Source organism: Mercurialis annua, linkage group LG2 (genome assembly GCF_937616625.2).
Source record: "Mercurialis annua linkage group LG2, ddMerAnnu1.2, whole genome shotgun sequence".
NCBI classification, from domain to species: Eukaryota; Viridiplantae; Streptophyta; class Magnoliopsida; order Malpighiales; family Euphorbiaceae; genus Mercurialis; species Mercurialis annua.
This window is the reverse complement of record NC_065571.1, coordinates 52,127,259-52,141,962: the sequence shown is the minus strand read 5'-3', so window position 1 is coordinate 52,141,962 and position 14,704 is coordinate 52,127,259. Positions and strand designations below refer to the sequence as shown.

At 32.5% G+C, this 14,704-nt stretch overlaps 3 protein-coding genes, 1 non-coding gene and 1 pseudogene across 4 annotated transcripts; all 5 read left to right on the top strand.

Annotated features, from left to right (window-relative positions):
- Positions 1-216: 216 nt before the first annotated feature.
- LOC126666707 (fatty-acid-binding protein 2) lies at positions 217-3,727 on the top strand. The gene is made up of 10 exons (XM_050359556.2): positions 217-1,030; positions 1,121-1,343; positions 1,773-1,848; positions 1,940-2,042; positions 2,372-2,440; positions 2,636-2,672; positions 2,781-2,855; positions 2,947-2,998; positions 3,087-3,131; positions 3,293-3,727. The coding sequence occupies exons 1-10, from the start codon at positions 543-545 to the stop codon at positions 3,388-3,390; spliced, it is 1,266 nt and encodes a 421-aa protein (XP_050215513.1). The 5' UTR covers positions 217-542; the 3' UTR covers positions 3,391-3,727.
- Positions 3,728-3,870: 143 nt separating this feature from the next.
- Positions 3,871-3,942, top strand: TRNAD-GUC (transfer RNA aspartic acid (anticodon GUC)). Its single transcript has one exon. It is a non-coding gene; the product is annotated as a tRNA-Asp (tRNA).
- Positions 3,943-4,689: 747 nt separating this feature from the next.
- Positions 4,690-8,367, top strand: LOC126667261 (endoglucanase 16). Its single transcript, XM_050360233.2, has 8 exons — positions 4,690-5,151; positions 5,735-5,947; positions 6,105-6,305; positions 6,645-6,722; positions 6,932-7,081; positions 7,153-7,261; positions 7,383-7,546; positions 7,898-8,367. Exons 1-8 carry the CDS (start codon positions 4,939-4,941, stop codon positions 8,216-8,218), a joined length of 1,449 nt encoding a protein of 482 aa, XP_050216190.1. The 5' UTR covers positions 4,690-4,938; the 3' UTR covers positions 8,219-8,367.
- Positions 8,368-9,763: 1,396 nt separating this feature from the next.
- LOC126666683 (putative UPF0481 protein At3g02645) lies at positions 9,764-12,114 on the top strand (annotated as a pseudogene).
- On the top strand, positions 11,406-12,020 carry LOC126668709 (protein OXIDATIVE STRESS 3 LIKE 1-like). The gene has a single exon (XM_050361892.1). The coding sequence runs from the start codon at positions 11,406-11,408 to the stop codon at positions 12,018-12,020; it is 615 nt and encodes a 204-aa protein (XP_050217849.1).
- Positions 12,115-14,704: the final 2,590 nt, after the last annotated feature.

The window sequence follows — 14,704 nt, the reverse complement described above, 5'->3', positions numbered from 1 at the left end:
CATGACGTGGATACAAACTAGTGAATGCATTAAAAATTATTTTTTGAAAATATATTTTTAGAGAAAAATTGGACGAATTAAATACTGTCATATAAGATGGCGGATTAAATGACATTTTTCTATACATAACGGCAGAATCTAAATAGCTTGGAAGAAGATACCAGTCCAAGGTCATTTTCGTCATTACGAGAAATAAATACGCCTCCAAGCTCCAAAGTCCCTTTCCCTTTCCCTTTCTAAGAAAAGCGTTACTAAAAAGACATCGTCGCCAAAAGAAACTCTGCATACTTTTCCTTTTAGCGACGATAAACTCTTTTCAAAAAAACAACGAATATTCCTTATTTCCTCTTAAAATGTCACAATCATAAAATTAATTGAATTCTTTTTAAATCAATTCTGTTATATGATCGTCACGTCTCAGTTTCTTGATTTTTCATGCACATAATTTTCATTTGATTTCGCATTGGCGACGCCTGTAAAAACTTTTAGTTTTCTGAATTCAAAATTAATTTGGATACAGAGTTGTATTATTATATAGAAAAATGCGAAACAATTGGCTGTTTCTCATGAATTTAGACGATGATTCTCCGTTTTCTTTACCTATAGAGCCGCTTTTATCACATAATTTTAGGGTTCCGGCGATGAATTCATTTGTAGACAATTCTTTAAATCAATCAAGATTCTTATACATCCCTGGTAGCATGGCTTTTCAAGAAGCTCTCACATGCATGTCGAAGCTCGCCGGAGCTTTACTTTTTTTGTTCACTAGCACGTCGAGTTCGAATTTGAGCCAGCAGATTTCCGGCAATCAGAGAGGTATTGCGCAAGTTAAGAACATTGCTTCTACTCGGTTTAATAATCTTATCAGGTTTCGATTCGGTTCGATATCGCAAACAGAATCGTCTTCGCCGCTAGTTTTTGATAGAATCTCCAGTTTTATGATGAGGATCATTTGTAGAGAAGCTGACAGGCTTCAATCTTTGCCTGTTCTGTCGTTGGCTACTGCTTTGGTTCCGCCTTTTGGAAAATTGTGAGTTTATTGATGATTTGATGATTTAATTGAATGATGTTAGGTTAAGTATGTTTAGCTGATTTGTAGTAATTAATTTTATGTTGTTAGATCGCCGAAGGTGTTAGGTGTTCCCTTGGAGAATAGTGAAGTAAAGTTACATGGATCCGTAGATCAAAAACCTTGTGAAGTTGATCGCCATGGATGTTCAAGCCTGTCGTTTCCCGAATTAAACTGGACTCGACATGCTGTTGAACCGAGGACTGGCATTGAGTTTCCGATGATTTTGGACAACATGTTAGCCACAGGGGAGAAATCTAATTTAACTTCAGAGGTAAAACAGCTTTCCCTGCAATTGGCATTGCTCCTTTTATGAACTTATGTGCTTATCAATTGACATTAGAGATAACCGGATTTCATTCGAATGAACTGACTTTTGATTTGTAGGTTAGGTGTGTAAATTGATCTGTTTGTAAAGCTGGGGATAATTTCCATAATCCTCACTTGTGAAAACTGTCTAGAATTAATATTTTAGATGCTGCGATCTACAAAGTCTATGACATTGAGTTTCCCATAGTGAGTTGTTAATCTTGAAGTAGATGTTTGATGCATATCCATACTTTGGCTCTCACTGCAACGTTATAATATGAGTTCTGTATATAATATGAGTTCCATGTCTCAGTTTTTTTCCTATATCTTTCTGTTGGAAAGCATATTCTTTCTGCTCTTGCTTCAACTTTGAACTTCTGCTTGCAATTTTTAGGTACTTGTCGGAACTGGATCCAGAACTATGACAATAATCAAAATAAAGTCTTTGAAGGTTTATGCCTTTGGTTTTTGTAAGGGATCTTAAAACTAAATTAATTTTTTTGTATAGCTTCTATCGATATTATATCTAGTTACTCAAGCTTTTTTATTTGTTTCCAATAGATATTCATCGCAACTCTGTATGTGAGAAATTGGGCCCTAAGTATTCCTCTGTTCCAGCAGTTGAATTAAACAAATGCCGCGGCTTTTATGATGACCTTCTCAGGTATTTGAGCAATGGTTCTTCTCTACATGTTTATTTTCATTTTCTTTTTTTAGTTTGCGGTTCATGTTGTCAAGACTATTCTGCATGTTAATTGCTGCATTTTTCCACTCTGTATAACAAATTATTTTTTCATTAACTACAGGAAATTCCCCACTTTGAAAAATCAATTGAATTGAATGAATTTCATTCACTGGTTTTAATTGTGTATGTAGTAGATAATATGTGCTCAGGAAATTTGTTACATGACATCGACTGTTTCCTGAAATTTGTTACATTAAAATAAAAAACTTGATTTTTATTCTTATTAAAGTTCTATGGGTTTGCTGCAGGGAGGATATTGGCATGACCCTCCGGCTTGTGATAAATTGCAATGGGATAAAAATCAATACTGTAAAGGAGTAAGCTATTTTTTCCTTTTCGTGTATACTTGAATATTGATTGGGCCTCAGCTTAGGTGCTGAAAGGCTACTTGATCTGAGTTTTTCCTTTTCCTACGAGTTGGCTTGGTTCAATCAGCCCTTGTGTATTCCAGTTATTTAATCTTACTGGATTCACTGATACATACTGATTTGCTTATTTTTATGTGTCTGCAGTGCTTTTGAGAAATCTCTTCGAAACCGTTTACTGAAGGTACATCATTTGACTATTGAAATATTATTTTTCTCTTTCTATTAAGCTTGAAGTAATCAAAAATGTTTGTTTATGCCTTCTTTTTTTGTTGTTGTTGATTTACACTAGACAAACCCCGACACTGATTACAGTTGCTTGAGTACATTTGGCTCATTCTTCACAAAAGATATTCCACTACCTGTGGTAATAATTTTGGTGCTTAGTAGTTTCTTATGTTTGAATCTCATAGTAAGGTTCTCCAAGTTACTTCAACTTCATATGAAATCTTATGCAGGGAACAACAGTTGATTTTCGCCGAACAGCTGACGGGAAACTAATAACTGAAAGTAAGTTGCTATCTGTTGATTTTTGCCGAACCGCCATGACCCTTTGCTCAATTCTAAAATGCTCACTGTGGTGATCTTATTCATGCAGTTGGAGGTAATCAGATTGGAGCTGTCCATAGCAAGGAATTATGCAGTAAGTATATTCTCCTTCTCATTGTCGTTTTTACGTTTGCACGTGTGAAAAAGGCGAGATAAGTGATGAAATAGCATCTGAGCCTACAGTTTTTTTGTAGCAACTAGCAAGTGCAATACAGAGAATAAAATGCTTGCTGAATACCATTTGCACTTTGGCAGGGGCGTTCTTCGACATGTATATCGGAGATATTCCTGTATCGGAGCAAACAAAGGACGAGATAGGCAAAAATGTAGCTACTTTGATGAGAAGGTGCTAAGCTGACTACTTCAAAACATTTGACTACCCCAATTTTGAACGATTAATCTGTTAATACTTCTCAACTGTCCGTTGGATGACACACTTTCGAGATGATTGGCCGTACGTGATTTGGAGAAGTGCAGCCTGGAGTTTAACAAAGTAGTGCTGCTAATGCTTTGCTACTTACCAAAATGTTGTCTACAATAGGTTTAGTGAATCGACATTGAGAAAAAAGGAAATGAAAAAGCTGGCTATTGTAGCTTTTCTGGGGAAATTCTGTTTTTCATGGTTCCCCATGATGTATTAATATTATCATAGTCCAAATAAAAAAGTGTATTATTGGGTAGAATTTTTAATCACTGGACTCATTGCTAATTAGTGTAATACTCTGAAATTAATTCTGACATTCATGTTTATAATCATAGGTAAGTATTTTCTCATCCATTTTGAGTGTTGCTGACGGAATTGTTATTAGTTTAATACTGATGAGAACATCCAAGTCGTTGTAGTATAGTGGTAAGTATTCCCGCCTGTCACGCGGGTGACCCGGGTTCGATCCCCGGCAACGGCGAATTTTCTTTTATCTCATTGTTTTACCAGAAAAAGATTCGCAATAAAGACAAAATATATTTTTAGTTTACTATGCTAAGGCTCCATCTAATATATAACTTTTGACGATTTATGTATTTCTTTAGTTCTTTTAATAACTTATTTTATTACCTTTGACTTGCAATTCCAACAAATAATTAAAAGTTACAAGAACATGCTTCAATTTTATACTTCATATCATAATTTTTTGCTATAGATATCGCTTGGTGATCGGGGTCTCTTCTACGGTAAATTCAAGCCCAGTCAGATAGGACCCGTTTCAACGATAGAAAATTCTCATAATTTTTTTATATATACCTAAGGTTTAAACTCACGAATCACACGAATAAGTAATAGTTCATGGTATATGCGTTGGACAACATTCTGTTAAGGTTATCGTAGGTTACTCCTTTTTGTTTTTAAAATAAGGTACTGGTGAATCCATGCAAGAAAAAATTGACACTAAACTAACTCATATTTGGGTGTACTAAATTAACACACCCATTCATTAATAAAAGGTTGTAAAATGACTAAAAATTGGTTAATAGCTGTCCGTTGCTATGATGAATATTATTAGCAAATTATTGTTCTCTACATAATATTTAGACCAAAAATGAAACCTCAAACCATTTTTAACTCCAAAAATATCTCCAATAACATAGCTAATTCACACGCATATATAGAGAATTACATTTACCATCCAAAAAATAACTACTAAAACATTACCTCATCATCACATACCCAACACCAAAAAACATATCAACCCATCATTTCTTTCAATAATTATTCAAAAAAAGAACATTCCATAAACAGAATAACAGAAACTTCCTATATTTTATCTCCTTTTTAAATTAAATTGACAAACATTAGAAAACACAAAGACAATTAATCCCTTAATTTCCCCTCTAATTCTTTTTGTTTATCTAATTCTTGATTTTTTTAGGGGGATTGAATATTAAGAATATAGATTCTTGAATTAATGGGTACCTTAATTAGGCCTTTGGCCATATTAATGGCATGGTTAAGTTTATTTCAAGGGCTTATGGTTGGTGTTAATGGTACTTTTAATTATAAAGATGCCCTTACTAAGTCAATTATTTTCCTAGAAGCACAAAGATCAGGAAAACTTCCCCCAAATAATAGGTTACCTTGGAGGGCAGATTCTGCTCTTGAAGATGGTAAACTTGTAAATGTGAGTCTCTTTAATCATTTCTTTGTATTCATTTACATAATGCGGGTAATTTTCACTTGCAATCCCTGACATTTGTGCTTTTCTCATTAAAGTTATTTTGTTTAAATTTGTAACCGTAAAATCTTGACTATTAAAGGAAAGGACGTAGCAAAAAATCTTTGACATTTTTGTCGAAAAATTCTGACATAAAATACAACTGATTTGGCAAATGGAAGCCACGAATAAAAAAAATTACATATTAGTTGTATCATGGGCGTCTAAAATAGTTTTTTTAGCATAAAAACTGTAAAATGGACGTATAGTTTAAAAATTAAAGATTTTATGGTAATAAATTAAAGGGTTAAATTGCAAATAAATGTCCAACCTTTAGCGCTTTAATCGGCTTTTATATATTGTCAAATTAATTGTCAACTTTTGTATGTTTTCCAAATTGTGCTGATGTGGCGCCACACAATTATTTGTAACTAACCCTAAATTGAAACCGAAAGATTTTGATAGGAAAGAGACAAAAGTTCAAGGACTATAGACGAACATTAACCAAAAATGCTAATTATATCTACTATTATTTGGTATAATATTATAGTCGGACCTAGTTGGAGGATACTATGATGCCGGAGACAATGTGAAATATGGACTTCCGATGGCTTTTACGGTAACAACTCTTGCATGGAGCGCTATTGCTTATAAAAAAGAGTTACAAGCTACTCATGAATATGATAATGCCCTTGCTGGCATCAAATGGGGCACTGATTATTTTCTCAAAGCCGCTAGCAAACGTAATCGTTTGTATGTCCAGGTATTTAACGCGTTTTGCAATTTTAATACAAAATATTTTATTTTTATAAGTCGGTCCGAATCATCAATTGATTAGAATTTGAATTAAGAAAAATGAAATTTTGTGTTTGGTATTACGAAAATTAAAATTTGTACTTATACTCGTCGTATATATGAAGGTGGGGGATCCGGTACTTGATCATCAATGTTGGGTTCGACCGGAGACTATGCAAACGCCAAGAAATGTGTTGAAAATAGATGAGAATGAGCCTGGAACTGAGATTGCTGCAGAAACTGCAGCAGCAATGGCTGCTGCTTCCATTGTTTTTCGACCCTTAAACCGAACTTACTCTCGTCGTCTTCTTAACAAAGCTAAATTAGTAAGCTTTTCTATATATAATATAAGGATAATTATTATAATCTCTCCGAGTTTAAGTCTGAATTACTGTTTTTTCGACAATTTTAGACAATTAGATTTTTTCCCGTAATATTTTAGTTTTCGTCCGTAACGGGATTTTAGCTATATAAAACATAAAAGTTAAGGTGGAAATTGCGATCTTTCAAAACCGAGGGAGGAAACAGTAATTTAGATCTAAATGCAGGGAGATTATAGTAGTTATCCCATACATATGCTTTTAATTGGTTCTTTTATTAGTTTGTTATTCAAATTATGGTATGCAATTGACAATAATCTTACATTTTGGGTCAATTCTTTTCAGCTTTTTACATTTGCAAAATCACACAAAGGAACATTTGACGGAGAATGCCCCTTCTATTGCTCTTACTCCGGCTACAATGTATATCTCTCTTTCCAACTCTCGATATTTAGTAGCACAGAAATAGAAACGCCGAAACAATATATTCTTTTTAAAAATATATTATAAATATAGAGTTCCAAGTTTTTAAGAGTATTTTCTATAAGAAGAAGCGTGAAAAATATAAGATTCAAAAAGTTTCCGTACAATATAAAATTATTACGGGCTAATTAGATATACGGGTGTGGCAGGATGAGCTAATGTGGGCAGCGACATGGCTATACGTGGCAACCAAGAAGCCATTGTACTTGAAATACATTACAGACGAATCAATTAATGCTAATGTTGCTGAATTTAGCTGGGATCTCAAATATGCTGGAGCACAAGTCATACTCTCTCAGGTTCATTTCATCATTATTTATTTTGAAGGACTAAATCGTACAAAATCTAAAGTTTTTGTACCAAATTGCAGTTTTTCTTTCAAGGAGAGAAGGGTTTAACCCCTCATAAAAATGGAGCTGACAGTTTTATATGTTCAAATCACCCTGATAGCCCCTACCATCAAATTTTTATGTCTCCGGGTAATTTTATCATTCTCTCCTTCCTAATATTTATCGTATGTTTCAATTTGGTATCAGAACTTTAATTTGAATCAAAATGGTACAAAATTGAATCCTACTTATGTCTATATGACAATTTCAGGTGGTTTAATTCACTTGAGAGATGGAGCCAATAGTCAATATGTTACTGGAACTGCTTTATTGTTTAGTGTCTACAGTGACATTCTTAGACGCTACAATCAAAAAGTCACTTGTGGAGACAAGCAACTCGATCCCGACACCCTCATGAACTTCGCCCGTTCACAGGTAATTACATTATAGCTGAAATGAAAAACGACGAAATAATATTTTTCTATAAGAATAGATGGGGTTAAAGTTCTTTGCATAGTGAACTATAAATTTTAACGGAATGGTTATTATTGTTTCATTTGTTATATTTTGATAACTAAACTTTCATTTTCATATCAACAAAAGGTTACTATAGTAATTCGGACCAAAAACTATTGATATGGCAACAAACACTTCAGATAATCGCACAAGTAAATGTTGCCACATAAGTAACTTTTGACCTGAATTATTGTAGTAACCTTCCGATAATTTGAAATAGAAAGTTCAATAATTTACTAAGCAAATTTTATAATACACAATTTTTTGCAGATGGATTACTTACTAGGAAACAATCCACAAAAAAGATCATACATGGTAGGATTTGGAAACAACCCACCAAAACAACCACATCATAGAGGAGCATCAGTACCAAAAATTCAAGCACAGAGTGTAGTGAGTTGTCCCATGAGTTTCGTCTACTGGTTCAATAATAACGGCCCGAACCCGAACGAGTTAACCGGTGCATTTGTGGGCGGACCAGACAAACTTGATAACTTTGTGGACCTAAGATCAGCTTCTTCATTTACTGAGCCATGCACTTATGTTAACTCGCTTGCTGTTGGTGTTCTTGCAAAATTAGCATCACCTTAATTGTTTAGGTTATTTTATATGAATTCACCATTTTTATATTATTGGGCATGAAAAATTGTAAGTCTTTGACTCAACTCGTCATTGAGTCTATCATCAAAACTGAGATTTGTATACTTTTTCTGATAATTTTACCATGTAATTTTCTTTTACTCTGTCTAGAAAGTTATAGAATTTTTGCCAGCAATTCTAATTCTTGTTTTTATTATATTCTGTTTAATCATCAACTAATCTTTTTTAATTTACGAAGTAATTTACACTAAACATCCTAAACTATTTTTTTCTCTTTTATAACTGTCCCTAAACTTTAAACGGTATCCCAATTGTTTTAAACTTTTATTTAATGATTTAGTTTCTTTATCGTGAAATTTTTTAATCCGTAAATTTTTAATGATGTATCATCTCACTTGATAATCCATTTGGCGACATGTCAGACAAGTGAAATTAATCTTATTGAACTCGTTAAATTTCAATTTTTTATAGAATCCAAAGAACCCAATATGTGCATTTTTTTGAGATTTTCTTTAGGTGCGGTAGTCTTCAAGCTAGTTGATACGACTAAACAGACTACCAAATCAAAGAATAATGATTTAACGCGATGGTTGTGGCACGTTATTCGTACAACAAACAGATAAAATACGATGATAAAAAAATAGGTTTAAATGCACCAAAAATTAAAAACAGGCTTAAATGCACACAAAATTAATCCTTCCAATAACAAATAGGCGTGTTTTTGGTAATTAACATAATTTTTTAATTTTGGCAAAAAACAATACATAAACTTTCAAAATTTTGCAATTAAAGACAACGGCACCGTTTTGGATGTAAAACGACACCGTTTTGGATGTAAAATGACATTATTTTCGCAGGAAAATACATGTGGTCTTAATTGCAAAAAATTAAAAAATTCATGTTAAATATGTCAAAATTAAAAGATTATGTTAAATACTAACGCGAATATTTATGATTTTTAGTGTATTTAATTTATAAAAATAAATAATATATAGTTGAATATTTTAATATCGCAAATATTTATTAGCTCATTGTAATCCGTTCCGTGAAATAATCCTTCCAAATCAAATCAGGTGACACATAGTCAAAAATAGAGGTTTGACCATTTGAACATATTGAACTCTGAGCTAGAATGAAAATGACACCACAGCAACTCATAAAGAAAATGAACAAGAACCATATAATTCAGGCATTAGCAGCAAGCAATAATGCAAATATATTCACTAAAATGGCCTCTGTAGATTCCATAATTAACATGGATACACACAACAGAATCTCACAAGATTCCATTATCCATTCAAACTTCAGCCAAAAATGGATAGAGCAGATGAAGAACATACTCAACAATCATGGAAATGAAATTGACAATCCTATCACCATTTTTAGAGTCCCTTCATCACTTAAATCTATTAACACAGAAGCTTATTATACACCACAAATATTAGCTTTAGGACCTTATCATAACTTCTTGCCTAACCTTCACAAGTTGCAGAAATGCAAGCTTCGGCAAATAGAATCGTTTCGTCAGCAGCTTAATCTCCCCGAATTCGAAGTTCTTGTCGATCAAATAAAGCAAAAACGGGAGATATTCGAGGGTGTTACCATGAGAATTTTGATATTAATGACGATACGTTATCATGGATTATGGTCATTGATGGTCTTTTCTTGCTGCACTTGATCTATCAAGAATCACAAGGAAATGCAGATTCATTGGAATTTGTCGACGCATTCGGAAGAAAGATTACTTTGGATTTTATCCTCAAAGATGTAGTGATGATTGAGAATCAAATTCCGTTTTGTGTCTTAGATCATATATTATCCATGTCGATATCTACATCAGAAATCGCTTCTTTATTTTGTATGAGCAGCGAATTCTGTTTCAGAATTTCTCCGATAGTACTCTTCGGATTTTATTCAAGAATTCCTCGTATAGTACTGAATGAGATATATGTTGAACAGAAGTTTGAAAATGTTTTTCATCTATTAGATCTTCTCTACAAGATGGTTCGGTATGGAGCGTCGGATATAACTAGGCAGAATTTTGAGAACTCTTCGATGAGTAGCAGTAGCATCTGGAGTCAGCTATGGAGTATGATTAAGACACTAAACATAGGTGTCTTCCATCCCTGTAAGAGTCATCGATTTATCTCTGGAGATCTTAAAATTACTCGGAATTTCCTATTCGTTTGAAGCACCAGAAGAGAAACATTTGATTCCTGCAGCTTCGGAATTATCCCGTGTTAAAGTTAACCTGTGCTGCACTCTTGGCGGAACTAGTGACATTGCATTCGTCAAGGAAGATCTCGCTCTTCGTCTTCCAATCCTCAAGCTGAATGTTTATTCTAATGTCATTATCAGGAACTTACTCGTGTATGAAACTATTGCCAGCCCGGAGACTCCGAACTTTTCCCGTTACATTGAACTAATGGAAGCCGTGGTTCAAAGTGTTGAAGATGCGGAGCTGCTAAAAGATAAGGGAATTCTGAAGCATGACGGAGACAAAGATGAGGTTGTTAAGCTCTTTCGTGGGATAAAACATTCCATTCCGTTCGGCGGTAAGTCGGATTTCGATGGTACTATCCAAGATCTTAATGAGTACTACAAAAATCACTGGAAGATAAAGTTAAAAACAGTAATGAAGAAGTATGTGTATTCTTCATGGAAGATGCTTACAATTCTTGCTCTCATATTGCTGCTGCTGTTGATGGTTCTTCAGACTTTATGCTCAATTTTCAGCTGCCATGGTCTATTCAAGATCAGGCTGAGTAGCTTGGTTTCTAGTTTCTAGCTAGCTCTTCTGTTTTTTAACAGGCCATCAAAATTTTCATATGTTGTCTTGAACAGTATATAAAGCCCAAATTGCATTATGAGTCAAACTTCAAAGTATAAAATTAGAATAATCATATGAAATCCATAAAAACAAAGAAGTAGCCTATCGTGGCATCATAAGAGGCTGCCACGACTTAGACTGACGGAAGTCCTAGCTGGCCGCAGTTGCCTGGAACTTTTTGCTCTTACGCAGTGATTGCGTGTATAAACGCGTGGTCCAGCTTCCTGTAAATTACATGTCAACTGCCTAATGGATAAACCTTAACTTTAATCCCTCTTCTTATAAATTTAGCAATTAAATCCCTTCTTATCCGAAAAATCCATAAACCTTTGCCAAAAAAATAACAAAATGGTCACCCCATGGGTTTTTAACTTATCCTCAGATGAAAACGACGAACACAACTCGCCGACGTATTCAACGACGTCGTCTTCATCCTCATCCATCGGGAACAACAGCGACGACTCGTGGTGCGACAGTGACTCATCAGACGGTGATAACGGAGAGGAAAATGAAGTGCAAAGTGTTTACAAACACAAACAAATTAACTTAGAGGAGGCCTTACCGATCAAGAGAGGAATTTCAGAGTCCTACAATGGCAGATCTAAATCTTTTGCTTGTGTAACGGATGCTGCTTCGTATTCCTCCATTAAAGAGATTGCGAAGCCTGATAATGCTTATATCAGGAAACGACGGAATCTTCTTGCGTTTCACTTGAGCCGTCACCGGAAGGTTGGGATCTCTAAGAAACCGATCGTCGGTGCCGGACTTAGTCGATCGGAGAGCGTTTGTAGTTCAAATTCAAATTCAAGCTCAGTTTCTACTTCTTTTTATTCAAAATTGAACCGTTCTTCTTCGCGTTTGCGTTCAAGTGTATCTCATAACGATCTACTTTTACTATCGTCGTCTCCGTGTCTTTCAATTAAAAAATCAATTTCTTTACCTGATTTAGGATTACAGTTTTGATTCAGTATTGATGTATATGATCAATTTTAGGGTTAATTTTTTGTATGGGACATCAGCTGCTGGGAATTTTAGTAAAAATCAGTTGACAAATGTATGATTCATTTCGCCCTTTTTGATTTAAGTCATAAAAATTGACAACAAAGTTCAGTTTACCCCCGAACTTGGCTCAATAGTCAATTGTGATTAAAGGGGTTTTTGACAAAAAAGCGTTCCCTTAATTTATTATTTATGTTTTTGGAGCAATGAAGAAACAGTGGCGAAGCCATGAAGGAACGACGAAAAAAGAAAAATTGAGAAGAAAAAAAGAAATAAAAAAGAAGAATAAAATTGACGAAAATAGAGGAGAAGAAGAAGACAAAAGAGGAGACAAAGAGGGAAAAAAAGGAAAATATTAAAATATGACAGTTGTTATATGATAAAAATATATACTTAAAGTAAAAAATTAATAAAAAATAGTATAATATAAACATGATTTAGAGTAGAAAAATAAAAATATTAGAATGATAAGATATTTTTTCTATCTTTTCCTTATTGAGGTAGGAAATTAAATTATTTTAAAAAATAGAGTATTATTCTAATCTACTCTATTTTATTCACATATCGATTAGTCCGGGCTGCAAAAAATTTCTAGATCCGCCTCTGAACGATGTCCTAAATTACATATTTTTATCCACTATAAAAAAACTCCACTAGTTTATAATTTCAACTCGAGTAAGGCATGAAGTTAGATGAGCTAAAATATGCATTTCGATCCATCGATTGAATCATGTAATTGTAGTTTGAAATAGATTACTGGTTTTATGGTGCGCGCACGAGCATTAACCAAACAAGCCTCGTGCAAAATTGACTTATTTTGTTTATTAACTGTTAATTTTGATGCGTTTTCAAACAGAGATCGTCCATTGCCTCCCGCAAATTATCAAAAAGCAGTTGATTTTATTGCTCGAGCTCATTGAAGTCGCGCATATCTTAGCACAGATAATTGAAAAACTGTTGATTTTATCGAGTATGTAGGGATACAATTGAATACTCTGTCCATCTCGTTTAAAACTAAACAAATGACTTCTACACATAAATTAAAAAAGCATTAAATATTATTTTTTTTTATTTTACCCCTATTAATGAAGGTCTTATTATTTATATATAGAGTAAAAGTTATTATTTTTTTAAAAGAGAATAGGCTGTTAAAAAAAATAGCACATAAAACACAATATGAACTTTTCAATGGGACATGTGAAAATTGGATATCCCCGTCTTAAACGGAAAAGAGGGAGTACTACGTTATGTACTGCTTTTGTCTCGATTAAAAAGGAATAAATAACTTTTACACATAAATTCAAAAATATTGATTACTATAGTTTCTTTTTACCCTTATTAATATGAGGAGAGGGTAAAAGAATTCATATAAAATGCATAAAAAACACGATATGACTTTTTTAAGTGTGACATATAAAAATGGAATACATTCATTTTTAAACGGGACGGAGAATTAATTACTTTCTCAGATTCATAACACTTGTTATTTTGAACAAAAATAATCATAATACTTATCAATTTAAATTATTAGATTATTATTTTTCTTCATATATATTTCTTGTTATTTTATGAAAAGACCATAATAATATAAATAAAGAATGGTTTATAAATGTCAATGGATATTTAAAACATATAAAAATTTAATAAGAATATTTATAAATTTAAATATAATAATTATTTTTTAAAGTTAAAACGATAAGTTTATGGATAGGAATGAGTAATTAATTAGCAATATGTGATTCACACAACAATATCCATCGAATTATCTTAATATAATACTATTAAATACCGAAAGAATAAAAAAGACAATAAATTAGGTGAAGAAAAACAAGCTAACTGGTATATCTCAATCTAGAACTAAAATGAATATTATAACTGTTGTCGTGGATAAGATTGAGCAGACCTAACAAGTTTCGTCAGTTCCACGTCATATAAAAGGGTCTTAAAAATAATTTGAAATTATTAACCAAGGAATTAAATAATTAAAGGATAAAATACTGGAGTAGCGTGTCATATCCTTTGAAACGGTCAGCCCATGTCTTTATTACCTTCCCACGTGTTTTCCTCTCTTTCACAAGCCTTTAACTTCTTTCATATATGTTTTTCAAACTAATTTCATCATTTCTTTTCATATCCACGTGTTTTCCACTTATTTTATTAATCAATTTTCTAATTCATTAGTTAAAAATTAAATTTCTATTATCAAACAAAAAAAATTCTAATTATTTCAGTTTTTTCTTAAATAAATTATTGAATCATCAAATCATACATATGTGAATATTAATTTATTTACTATTAATCTTAAAATATAAAAATCAACCATCTCTTATTATTTATTACAAGATAAATTACAATTACAAAAACGTAATCAATTTCTGTTTTTTAATTTAATTAAAATAAATTAATATGATCTTTTATATAAAATTTACTTAATAAAATATTAATTCTTTATTATGTATGTGTTTTTTTAATTTGAGATGAACTCAAAAGTAAATTATTTTTAAAAAAAACAAACTAAATATAAGGTTTAAAATGCATGTTATTTTTGTAAATTAAATAAAAGTTATTGTATTTTTGTCAAAAATAGTTTTTAGTTTCTTACAATAAAATTTAGTATACTTTTTTTGTTTTGGGGAAAGATACACAAT

Bases quoted from the DNA above. Each gene is read 5' to 3' on its own strand.
- LOC126666707 (XM_050359556.2), top strand. From the start codon at position 543: ATGCGAAACAATTGGCTGTTTCTCATGAATTTAGACGATGATTCTCCG. The intron at 1,031-1,120 runs GTGAGTTTATTG...TTATGTTGTTAG, and splicing joins GTTCCGCCTTTTGGAAAATT to ATCGCCGAAGGTGTTAGGTG. The intron at 2,673-2,780 runs GTACATCATTTG...GATTTACACTAG, and splicing joins TTCGAAACCGTTTACTGAAG to ACAAACCCCGACACTGATTA.
- LOC126667261 (XM_050360233.2), top strand. From the start codon at position 4,939: ATGGGTACCTTAATTAGGCCTTTGGCCATATTAATGGCATGGTTAAGT. The intron at 5,948-6,104 runs GTATTTAACGCG...GTATATATGAAG, and splicing joins GTAATCGTTTGTATGTCCAG to GTGGGGGATCCGGTACTTGA. The intron at 6,723-6,931 runs GTATATCTCTCT...CGGGTGTGGCAG, and splicing joins GCTCTTACTCCGGCTACAAT to GATGAGCTAATGTGGGCAGC.
- LOC126668709 (XM_050361892.1), top strand. From the start codon at position 11,406: ATGGTCACCCCATGGGTTTTTAACTTATCCTCAGATGAAAACGACGAA.